The sequence below is a fragment of the Nelusetta ayraudi genome, unplaced genomic scaffold (assembly GCF_046127955.1).
Source record: "Nelusetta ayraudi isolate G7.1 ecotype Tasmania unplaced genomic scaffold, CSIRO-AGI_Nayr_v1 ptg000089l, whole genome shotgun sequence".
NCBI classification, from domain to species: Eukaryota; Metazoa; Chordata; class Actinopteri; order Tetraodontiformes; family Monacanthidae; genus Nelusetta; species Nelusetta ayraudi.
Genome location: NW_027466139.1, coordinates 466,689 through 478,848, shown reverse-complemented (window position 1 = coordinate 478,848; position 12,160 = coordinate 466,689). Strand labels below are relative to the sequence as shown.

Below are 12,160 nucleotides of genomic sequence, written 5' to 3'. Positions count from 1 at the left end.
GGTGGGTCAGAGAGGGGCAGCAGCTTCCCCTGTTTGTGTTTCCAGCCCAGCCCTACTTGGACGGAAATCTCCCTCACGTGTGTGTGTGTGTGTGTGTGTGTGTGTGTGCGTGTGTGCGTGTGTGTGCGATGGAATTTCCACTAAAGGTAATACACAGCTGGTTGTATGAAAAATCCTTTCAAAGCTGTGGCCTGATTTTTACACAACGGGCCCAATGGTTCTTCTTCCTCTTTGCACTGTGACCTGAGATGCTTTTCAGATGGAAAATGCAACAAGCCTAAAGCCAACCACAGCTACTGGCAGCTCTCTGGTCTCCCGTCAGGGTAGGTATTGCAAAAAAAAAAAGAAAAGAAAAAAAGGAAGTGAAGAAAAAGGAAAGTGCAAATGAAAATGCAGCATCTGCATATTGATCAAATGTGAATCTATTTCTCATCAGCCTGTCTCCAGACCGTGAGTAGACAAGCGAGGCTTTCAACACTCAAAATTTCACGTAAATAATCAAAATATAAAAACATTTGTAGTGCAAATATTGCATTTCCTGAAAATGTGGCAATTCAGTCGACGCAGTGTGTCGCAGTGTCGCAGTGTTGCATGGCCAGACTACCTCAACGCTAGACTGACCTCACAGTTTATTGACTTTACAGCAAAGAAGCTTAACTTTTATTTTCCCTTATAAGGGAATCTACGTGCCGGTGATGAGAAGCTCACCATCAGTGTTCCCGCTAAACCGCAGAGCCTCTCACCTCCACATGAAGGTTCATTTATACAACTGAATACCACCCCCCCCAGTGCTGAATCAGCCAAGTGGTCCCATCATTCACTCATATATTTCTTGTGCATATATATCTTGTTTGCTCCTTCATAGTCTATAAATATCTTCATTTGAATTCTTTTTAAACAATATAATCTCTCTCCTTTTCCACTGTATTGTTGCAGTAATCTGCAAATGTTCCCCCAATATGGGATTAATAAAGTCTTCTCCTTCTCCTCCTTCTTCGCGTCACGCATGCAAAACAAATGGAGACTGTAATCCAGGAGCTTGTGACCCTTTACACACAGCACCGCAGAGCAAAGAGAATTATGATTGGTTGGTTATCATAAAAGTCCATAAGAGCTCTAAAGGAGGAAGCCACTGTCTATTTACATGCTTGCACATCTCGAGTGACATATGTCATACGGCCATTTGGTTTTTTTATAGTGCAAGAAGAACCCATCCAACTTTAAGTTCCCACCTCAAGACACACGGATGAACAAGAGTTTATGATCCAGTTTACCACCACTTATTGTGCACTGCACACACAGGTGCAGCAGCATCTCCCAGGTGTCTTGGGATGAAGGCGGGGTCGCGCCCTGCACACATCTCCGGTTTGGAACAGGGCAAACACACAGAGGCAGGAGCAACCCTCACACACCTGCACACCACCCAGACTGGCAGGTGGACTTCAGGGGTCTCCTGACTAGGAACCCCCACGCAGGTGAGGTGGGATTCATCTGTCCTGACTGCGAGGCGGCAGCGTCAACCACGTCACCTCACTCCCCACGGCAGCGGAGGAAGAGTGCAAACAGGTTCTCCTACCTCGGATGGTGTGTTTGTTGGGGCTGAGGAACCATGGCAGCAGCAGCAGGTAGAGGAGGTAGACCAGCGACAGGACGTTGTAGCGGAACAGGCAGGCTGCAGACACAGAGAGACGTGTGGACACATGAACCAGATGACAACATTATCTTGGATGCCTTCCTGACTCAGCGGCACTCTTGTAGTCAATCTTTTTTTTTTTTATAGACACACACACACACACACACACACACACACACACACACAATAATTATTGTCCCACTTATTTCCTTTCATCGATCCGTGCGGTCCCGAAAGAATTCTGAGCTGCTCTACTGAAAGCAACGCTCTGGAGATTTGTCACCTGACGGCTTTAGCTGTCCATTTTATCAGGTTATCAGGTTTTTAGCAAAGACAAACAGTCACATAAACAAAGCTTGATGTATTGGTCCAGTTTGGAAAGCATAAAACCTGCATTGCCTTCTGGTTTCTGTGCAGTGAGTTTTTCAGAAGTGGTGTGGATGTAATGTTTCCTACCTGTCTGCTTTGGTTCTTTTAATCTTTATTTACTATACAACACAGAGGCATACATCAAACAAGTGTGTATGTTAAGTGGCGGGAACAATAAAAAAAAAAAGTAGCATCCTGTCCGCTATTTAACTTTTATTACATTCCATGCAATGTTTGATGGCAGTGCAAACCTTGCTTAAAAGCAAAGAGGGAAACTTTCTCCCACAAGAGACCAGGAGACACACAAAGAGTGCATTGTAGTGCGTCCTCCTGACTGGGCTCCTTTCAAACGCTCATTTATAGCAGCCAAAGACTCTTTTATAATGCCAGGGACAACAGTGGCTAAACAAACCCAGCCCTGACAATCTACAAACTCTATAAACCACAATTACAACAGCTTGACTCGCTTGGACTGTTTCATTACGATTCCAGGACACTTTGCATGTTATTCTTCAACCCTGTCTCTGATAATATCTACTGTAATATTCACTGGCTTCCAACAATCAAGACAAATGACTGAGGTAAAATGATGATGACGACGATGCCATGTTATTGCATGCAGGCACGTGCATGTTTCAGAATGACTGCAGGATTGCAGCTTCAATGGGGATTACAGAGGAGTGCGGCCCTACCTGAACCAGGACAAGCTGCAGCTGCACTGGCTGGTTGACTTTCATTGGATTATTATTATTATTATTTGCACATTGTTCTGCAGAGGACCAGAAGAAGCGATCTGCTGGTTTGTCTTTGTACGGGAGATTTCTGGCCTTTTACCAGGAGCTAGAAGACTGACCTCGAGTCAAATGACTCCCTGAATGTTTGTTTTCACATCAGCCGATAATTGTATTTTGATTTACTACCATTTAAAGTAATTGAGATGATCATTTTTTTTGCCCATCGCTGTCCAAGTTGACCTCATACCAAAGTTGGCGTTTGCCATTTGAGATGCATTCAAACTTGTCCAAGGTTACACGAGTTCACTAGGAGAACTGACTCTGAGGGACGGATCAAATTCCAACTATTTTCCTACATTCAGGCAGAGACGGCTTGCTGTTACATGAGACAAAATAAACAGAAGATGATGAACATGGACTGGGAGACAAACGTCTCCTCTGAGATAGTAGATACAGAAGATTGGTTAAAAACCGTCCTCCTTTATGATCTACTCCTGATGGGACTTTCAGTATGAGCTCGTCTCATCTTCCCGAAACTGCTTTGACTTCTGCTGCTTTCCAAGCATGGAAAAGGGAAAGTCAAACGTAGACCCCAGAAGAAAGTCGATGCACTTTCCAAAGAAGAGTCAGTGTCAAGGCAGCACAAGAGGCCTCCACAGCTGGAGGAACCCAATGTGAGCATTTACCACCAGTAGTGTTTGGACAGACTTACTGACTTGACATGAGGTTTAGCCAATGTCCAAGGCTTTGCTCACCACTAATCTCTGACTCCAGGCAGACTAAATCACCATTAGTCCAAATTCTCCTCTCTTGCATGGCATTAATAAGATTATGTCGCTCCATATCAAGTCAGAGCTCCTGAAATCTCCAGTGATTTCACATCAGCCTGGCTCCACCAGTGAGAAAGAGCAAAAATGAAGTCACTATAAAGAAGCAAAAAAAAACACCTGAATCTGAACGGAAACTTTCCAAGATGTAAATAATGAACAATGGTTTCATTTGTACATATGGTACATTTGAGCAGGACTTGATGTCAAGGCAGATGGACATTGCTGCTTTCTTCTGTACCGCAGGGCTTTTTGTGGAAACCTAAAGAAGCCGCTGCCTGCAGACGTCTGGTTGAAGGGAAATCCTTCCAGGTCGTCTCTGACCTGCATCCTAAACAAGTGCACCGAGTACCGTCGCAGGACTTTTCATCCTCTATACTAGAGTACTTGCAACCACATGGAGGACTGAGCGGGTGTTGAGAAGCTCCACCAGTTCAACCGTTATTCAGACACGCCCCAAACCCGTGTCGGTGGAGGGTTATGATAACATGAGCAGCAGCACAGTGGCTATCTTTCCACGCCAGTCTTCCTCTCCTTCCCTTCTGTCCACATTTCATTGTTGGATGCAGCACCTGGTATTGTTTGTGTATTCTGTATGGTTTCGTTTTTCACGATCTTTGTGTGTTGGCAGAATGTGATGGAATGCGCCAACACACTCCTCGCCAGTGTGAAAATCTCTGTTCCTCTTCTCATGCAGAACTAATGACCAGGTCAGTAAAGATAATAATCTATTTCCAGCTAAATACACGTTCACAAATTGCACAACCCACTGCGTATACAGACAAAATACTTCTTCAAAACAATGTTAGAACTTTAAGTTCTTTCACACGATTAGAATTTTCTGTTGATTTAAGACTGAAAAAAAAAAAGCTTCCAGAAGAAGAATTTCATGACAGACATTCAGAAGGTGTTGGATTCGAGCAAGATAACAGACTTGTTATTGAACAGGAATAACAGTTGCTTAAAAGGTCTCAACATCCATCTTGGCTTGGGATGAAATGGCAGATCATATCGCGAACGTTCATATCTGAAGCAAATTGTTTGAATGAATTTACAATGCAGGGTCTGGAGTTGGAACATGAGGATTTGCAACAGTAAGAGCAGTTACAGTTGGTCCATTCGACCGCAATACACCAGCACTGCCATTTCATAAGTTGGCCGTGTTGCCTCCTTGGTGACAGGAACCACGTGTCTCTGCTTGTTGAGGGAATATGTACAGCAGGTAACACGTATGTTTAAAGGCGTGTTGAGTGAGTGATGACAGAATGTATTTAACAAAACAACCAATAATTAAATGTAATCATTATAATATGTCATGTATGACAGAGCTGAAAAGATGAATCGCTTGCTAAATATATGGCGTGGGGAAATGTCTGCTTTTCCATCACTTCTTGAGAAGTGAGAGTTGCCAGCCATGTCAGGCTTTCAGTCAAGGAATATTTGTTTTGGTACCCGACAGTGTTGACACAGTGAGAATGAGGCCAATTTAGCAAAAGAGAGCAATTGATGTTGAATTATTGCACAGCTCATTAGCATTAGCGCAGACAATTTTGACTAATTTGAAAATAACTTCATTGTTTGAAAGTGAAATATTGCATCGATGCCTCCAAGTCCTGGAGATTTCTTTTTTGGCCCCACCCCTCAAGAATTACCTGCATCAATAACAACCGTGCTCAGCTATTAGCCGAATTGGCAGCAAATTGGAAGAAAAAGAATTCAGAAGAAAGTGTGCGTCAGAAAAGGTGAAACCTCGAGTTTCGACCTAAATGTGCCGTGAAGAGGAGAATTTCACAACCCCCTTTGCCCGCAATGGAGATATCAAATGGACTGCACAGGCATGCTGAGACTGAGATATCTCATCTGTGTTCCAGGCAACAGTCAGGAGCAATTACAACAGCCATGCGATCCCTTAGAGTCACAAAAGAACCGAGGGATTTAGTCAAAGTTCTGTGTGTGTCTGCTGGGTTCTCTCCAGGTTCTCCAGCTTCCTCCCACTCACAGTCAGCCCATGACAGCTGGGAGAAGCTCCAGCAGACCCTCACGACTCTGAGCGCAGGTGTAGAAGATGGATGGATGGATTTTATTCTGCAATTCATTCCTCTCTTTAGAGATTGTGGAAAAACCAACACCTCTGTAAAACACATCAAAACTGGGACGAGTGACGCTGCGCTATGTCCAAATCGAAACGGAACATTCTGCTGTGTGTGTGTGTGTGTGAGAGAGAGAGAGAGAGAGAGAGAGAGAGAGAGAGAGAGTGAATGCATGTTTACACTCAGGCTGACTAGTTTTCCTGTTTTTGTGAAAAGAAAAATGGGCCAAAATTAGATGTGATTTTACACACACACACACACACACACACACACACACACACACACACACACACACACACACACACACACACAGAGCAGGGGTGCTTGCGGAATCTACTGGACTCTAACTGGGTCTCAAAAGTTTTAACACGGACAGCCAGGTGGGTTTTTTTTTTTTTAAATTCATAAATGTTGCAATAAACAGCAAAACACTGCTGCGTCCTCTCGACACGTGTCGGTTCATCTAAAGTGTTTAGCTGATGCATTGGACCCGAGGACACGGTGCCGAGACAGCAGCTGTGGGAAACATTTCCAAAGAGTGAAGGAAAGATGTCGAGCAGCCAACTGCCACCAACTGGCCAGACGTTTGGAATTCCAGGTGAAATACGTCTGCATGGCCTTTTTTAATATCTACGTTGAAAAGTGCCTTTGCGGAGACTCTGACAGAGCGACCACCAGGAAGCAGGGCAGGAAGCGTCTCGGCCAGGAGGAGGACTTTTGCTCAAGCTGTCAGATATCATTCCATTATTCTCTTTATTGCAGAGGTAGTTCAACCTTGTGGCTGAGGTCATATGAGTGGGTGCATTCCATTGACTCATCAGTGCCTGTTGTTGTAAGATTGGGGGGTGCGGGGGGGACTGGACGAGCTGCCTGGATTCAAAGCTTATAAACAGAACAAGGAGCAAATCTGAAGTGGTTTTTTTCTTCAGCAGACTTCAACGAGGTGAAGAATATCTCACGTTGTTGTCTTAATACACGTTTTTTTGTGCTGAGTTCATTTTTAAAAAAATAATGTAGATATGCTTAGAAAAAAAATGTCATTCAGGCACATTTAAAGACTAATGGTAATTATGGCGACACTGTGCTGCAGTAGTTGGCAGTGTCACCTCCCAGCGAGAGGGCTGTGGGTTCCATCCCCAGGCCTGCAGCCTCCCTGCGAGGAGTCTGCATGTTCTCCCTGTGCTCGCGTGGGTCCTCTGAAGGAAGGGGAACACTCACAGGAGGTGGGTGTGTTGGGAAGTCGAACTGGGTGTGCGAGCGTGACAGCTTGTGAGTAACCAACCCTGCCTTTGTCCGTCGGCAGCTGGGCTGGGCTCCAGCAAATCCACTGCCACCGTGAGAGCGACAGTGGAGAGATGGATGATCGTTCATTAGCGAGGGAATGTTCCGACCACTGACTGTACATGCAAGGTGGATAGATGGCTGCAACCTGAAACCTACTGCATCCTCGGACCCGACAGCAGGTGTTAGAACTTCCTGACGCAAACACAATTTCATTTTCTTCCTCATGCACTTGTGTAAGTGTTTCATCGGTCAGAGGACGAGCTGCTCTCTGCGTCTCAAGCTGCACAAACCTTCCCAGCAATAAGCACGACGCATGAGCGAGATACATACAGGTACTACCCAGAACATTAGAATCTCCTGAACAGGTTGCTGTATTTCTGCAATTCAACTTAAAAGGTGAATGTGACATATTATATAAAGGAATAATATGCAAATCAATATATGCAATATATATAGGCAAATCAATATATTTCAAGCTTTTATTTCTTTGGATTTTGCTGATCAGGTCTTGCAGCTTTAAAAAAAAAAAAAAACTACAATTTTATAATAATTTCCTGAGTTTGTGGGTTTGTGGTTTTTAATAAGCTGAAAATCTGAATCAGCAAAGTTCCAACAAGGAACTGCTTGAGATGTCAGTTTGTGTGGAACGGCTCAATAAAATGTGTTGCTTTCATCTTTGATGTTAAATTGCCAAAATAAAACAACTTTTACTTGATATTCGAATTTTTCCAGGTAGTACCCTGTATACTTAAAGTGTAATATGTAATATTGTGTAATATTGTCGTGTTACATTTTCTTCAACAGCTCTACTACCCCGTTTTTAAATCTCTCCCAACCTTCTTAATGTCTGGAAGGATTTCTGAAGCACTAATTCAAAAACAAAGACGTCAACGACAACAAGTCAATCTACTGCACCAGCATGAGTTGCAAAAGTTGCTGGGTGTACATCACCTCTGTCTCATAACACTGGCTGGCCCAAACAAGCAACAGCACGTCTTTTCCATTAAACCAGAGGAGGAAAAAGAGGCGGGCACTTTGGAAAATATGACTGGGCAATAAAAACAGGAGAAAATACTCTGCACTTTCTTCACTATACGAATCATAGTCATAAACAGAGCAGGTTACTCTGATAAAAAAAAAGCCCATATTCTGCCCCGGTAGGACGGCTCCCTCCAGTGCCAGCGAGGGAGCTGCCGGCCGGGGGCTCCTTGCTGCCTCCACTCTCCCTCCTGAAAGTTAACAGTTCACACACATCCTGAATATTTCTCACTGAGCCATGAAGTCTTGTTAAACTGCTGCGGTGTGCAAAGGCTGTGATGCGGCGCCTCTGACCGAGCACAAACTCGCAGTGAAGGCAAGCACGGCGCTGGCCCTGCCTTGAATGTGTGCCGTAAGGTGCGCAGGAGTCGCTCTTTCTCCTCGACACAGCAAGTGATGACACTGTGCACTGTGTGTTCTGGTCAGGTTAAATGAGGGACAATCAGAGTGGCTCATGTCCTCAAGCCAGTTTGGAATTGAATGGAAGAACCCGGTTTGAATCAACGAGAGATGGTGCGGTTCACTCCCAAGTCGTGTCCTGGATTGACCTCCCTGCTTCTGATTCAATATCACACGAGGAGATGACTCCCGTGGAAAACGACAGAGGAAAACATTCTTTTCAGCTTATTAAAACAGACCTTCCATATTCCTGGCCGTGTGCAGGCCGCCGCTGGAAGAATCCAAAATGAAAATCACTCTCGCAATGTCTCACTAAAGAGTTTTTAAGGCTTACGCACCAGGCGTGGATTGGGCTTGAGAAACATTTGGATAATTATTAACAATAACCAATGGATTATTAAAAATATATACACATCTCTGTCGCTTGGTTTAAAATCATATGAAAAATGATACGAGGAACCACAGCGAGAACGTCCCAGGCTTGATTCCCAGAATTCCTGTGTGGAGACTGCTCGTTCTCCGCAGGTTCAAAGACAAGCACATTAGGCTCATTTGCAACTCTAATTGTTTTTTTTTTGTTTTTTTTTTAAATGTAGATGTGGATGTGAATGGTCGTCTCGCGACGTGTCCTAAAGTGCAGACTGGTGGAGGGTTTATCCCCGCCTTCGGCTGAGACGAGCTCCAGCACGCTGAGCGCTGGAGAGGCATGAGAGAAAATGGAAGGATGGATAATTAGCAGCTCCGGGTTTGATCTATTTTTAGATTTGAAATGAGCTTGACACTAAAAATAAGCGCTGCAATATACATGGAAAATTAAAAAAACAAACAAACAAAAAAAAAAACGATGGTACCAACAGAACGATTCAAGTTTTTTTTCTGATTACTAATAGCTTGCCAATATATAAACACGCATACATTCACTTTATGTTTTATATTTTGAACAAACGTGTTCTGAAAGGCTCTTGCTTCAATAAGACGTCAAACAGATCTGAAGATGCAGGCAGTTTTGGGTTTTTTTAGAAACTTGCAAGGTGCTTTACTTGACTTCAAGACACTGTCGTTTAAAAGTTGCCAACTCATACAACTTCTCTTCATTTCAGCTTCTCCTGAGAGCACACAGGCCACATAGGCACGATAATGAGAGAACCGGCAATTAGACAGCAACACCAACTCTGCTCGGAGTCTAACGAGGCAGAGCTTTTCTGAGTGATCCCAGCGAGATGAGAAATGCAACGTCCACACCAGTGGAGGTTAGTGGGTTTTTAATGGTATGTGTAGATGAAAGGCCCGTGCTGTAAGGCCACAACACACCTTGTTCAGACGCATGTGTGCATGTTAACCAGATGTTGGTTCCTTCCTCTGGGAACCCCTGTGATCTGGGATGGCTTTGCCAAACCCCCCTTTTCCATTACTACTTTTCCCAATCTGGAAAATACCTACAAGACCGTCTCCCGGGCCCCGAGCATTGTCTGACATTACAGCTTGTGAGCAAATACAGCTCGAGCACAAGATAAACAATGTGAGGTGAAGAAAAAGCCACGGTGCTAATCTGTCTTTTTCTTTTAATGTGAAAATGTCCCACAGTTAAGATAAAGTACTGCAGCATCCGAGTCCGTCTCTTTAGCAGGAGCTTGGCTCTCAGAGTCTCTTCTAGCTTTCACACTCATGTCTTCCACAGGACATGGACTTTCAGAACATTTCAAGGCAGCTAGCAGCAGTTACCATCTGGTTTCCTTACAACTAAAAGACCGCTGATGGTTCAGGGAAGACTAAGACCAACCGAAATGGCAAAATAGTTGAATTACATTTCAGGATTTGAGTGTGAGCAATGCAGCGGTCCTGTGAGGCTACAGAAACACACAAGCAACTACTAATATTTATCTGAAGCTTATCCAAAAATCATTTACTTTGTGAAATTGTGTATGAATTACGAGTTCCAATTTGTAAATATAGACACGTGCGCAAGTAGCTTGCAGTGTCAGAAGGCTAACACATGGATGTAAAAGACCACAGATTGATCAGTGGGAGAACTAAAGGCAGAGCAAGTGCAACTAGCAGAGAAGCTAATCATCCTGCTGATGAGTTTGATCACGTCCCCTGCTTTGATCATATCAAGGCTCACACGTCATCTTCAGCACTACACACCTCGTCATGCTGAACTGATGGACTGATGAACTGATATCAGATGGATGTCATTCGCTGGGCAGTTAAGAACTGAACAGAAACACTGTGTTTATTTCTATGTGGCAATATCTTGGCAACTACTTGTAGTTCACTTCCTGTGACTCACTATAAACTCATGTGAACTGCTCACAAACAATGACAGTTTTTAAGAGTGATATCCTGTTTGGACGCACACTCATGCAGGCGAGCAATTTCAGTTTAGAGAAAATGTACAAATGTTGGGAGAGACGCCGTCGCTGCCGGCTGAGATTATAAAGAAAACAGACCAGCCATGCAACAACCTCGCATCAAATAGTGTCAGATGAGAGCATGAAGGAGTGTGTTGGGACTTGCCCTGACCAGTGTGTTCAAGTGCGATTCACATCATCATCAGTCAAGACGATGACAGCACACAACAACATCAAAGAAGCAATAACATCATTAATACCAAACATTATTAGTGCGAGACCTGGGCTGTCGAAAGGTTGGGCGGTGGTGGTGGTGGTGGTGGTGGTGGTGACGTGATGCCACAGAGTGATGGCATTCAGTCTGCCAGCGTTTCCTTATTTCAACATCAACCAACTCAATACTGTTCACACAATCCTCACAACAAATCTCTCAATCTTCTTCTGTCAAATCAGGATCCAGTTTAATGTGATTTTCAGGGTCGGGGGGGGGGGGGCTTTTATTTCTGTCTTTCAGAGAATAAGAACAAAGCTTTTAAACTTGAAATAATGCACAGTGCACTGATGTGCTCTCTCTCTCTCTCTCTCTCTCCCTCTCTCTCTCCCTCTCTCTCTCCCTCTCTCTCCCTCTCTCTCTCCCTCTCTCTCCCTCTCTCTCAAAAGACAGAAAGAAGAAAAATTGTTAAGATTCTCTTTACGACAATTGTGGATGCAAATGTTAAAATTAAGTAGGTGCTTCTTTCACTTCTTTCTCACACACACACACACACACACACTGGGAGCGTTCTCTAACTCCTAACGAGTGGGAGTTTGATGGGATTGAAGGGAAGTCACGAGTGGCCACTGACTGGCAGTCAAGTCGTCACAGCTCCTCACTAACAATGGCTCTGGGAAGAGTGTGAAATGCTGAGTGGATTCTTCTTCTTCTCCTTCTTCTTCTTCTTCTTCTTCTTCTTCTTTTTACAGTTGGGTCTCCAGCTGCTTGGGCAGTTACCACCCAGTCGGTGCGTTACGAGCAGCGTCAACACGGACAGCGTTCAAAACATATGTCGCTCGTTTACAAGCTGCTGCTTTATATCCACACAAGTTACACCACCTACCTGTTAACAGCGCCGCGGGCAGCAGGAAGCAGTAGAAGAGCCAAACCACCACCTGAAGATCCATGGCGGGCGCCCCTTATCGATACCTAGCGCGCGACCATCGGCACGTGGGCTTGATCAATAGCCGCGATCGAGCCGTGCGGTGAAAGTTCTGCTCGGCGAACTCCACTGCTGAGGCTGGCCGAGTGTGTCGCCCGTCGCTGTCATCGTGGTGGTGGTGGTGGTGAGAAAGAGGCAAACTTCTTCGATTGACTGATTCGGTTCAGGAGGCGAAAGTTTTCTAATCACAGTCCCAGTTCAAAGTCGTCCCGAAGCAGCGGCTGCAGCCTCAGACATCC

At 44.6% G+C, this 12,160-nt stretch overlaps 1 protein-coding gene across 2 annotated transcripts in view; it reads right to left on the bottom strand.

Annotated features, from left to right (window-relative positions):
* The window catches only part of piezo1 (piezo type mechanosensitive ion channel component 1 (Er blood group)), a 40,507-nt gene extending 28,453 nt beyond the window's left edge, over positions 1–12,054 (bottom strand). For both annotated transcript variants that reach the window (XM_076046021.1, XM_076046022.1), the window contains exons 1-2: positions 11,823–12,054; positions 1,577–1,672 (exon numbers count right to left, since the gene is read on the bottom strand). In XM_076046021.1, coding sequence (XP_075902136.1) covers positions 1,577–1,672; positions 11,823–11,886 — 160 coding nt within the window. In that variant the 5' untranslated portion in view covers positions 11,887–12,054. The remainder of the gene's footprint in view (positions 1–1,576; positions 1,673–11,822) is intronic.
* Between the last annotated feature and the right edge of the window lie 106 nt (positions 12,055–12,160).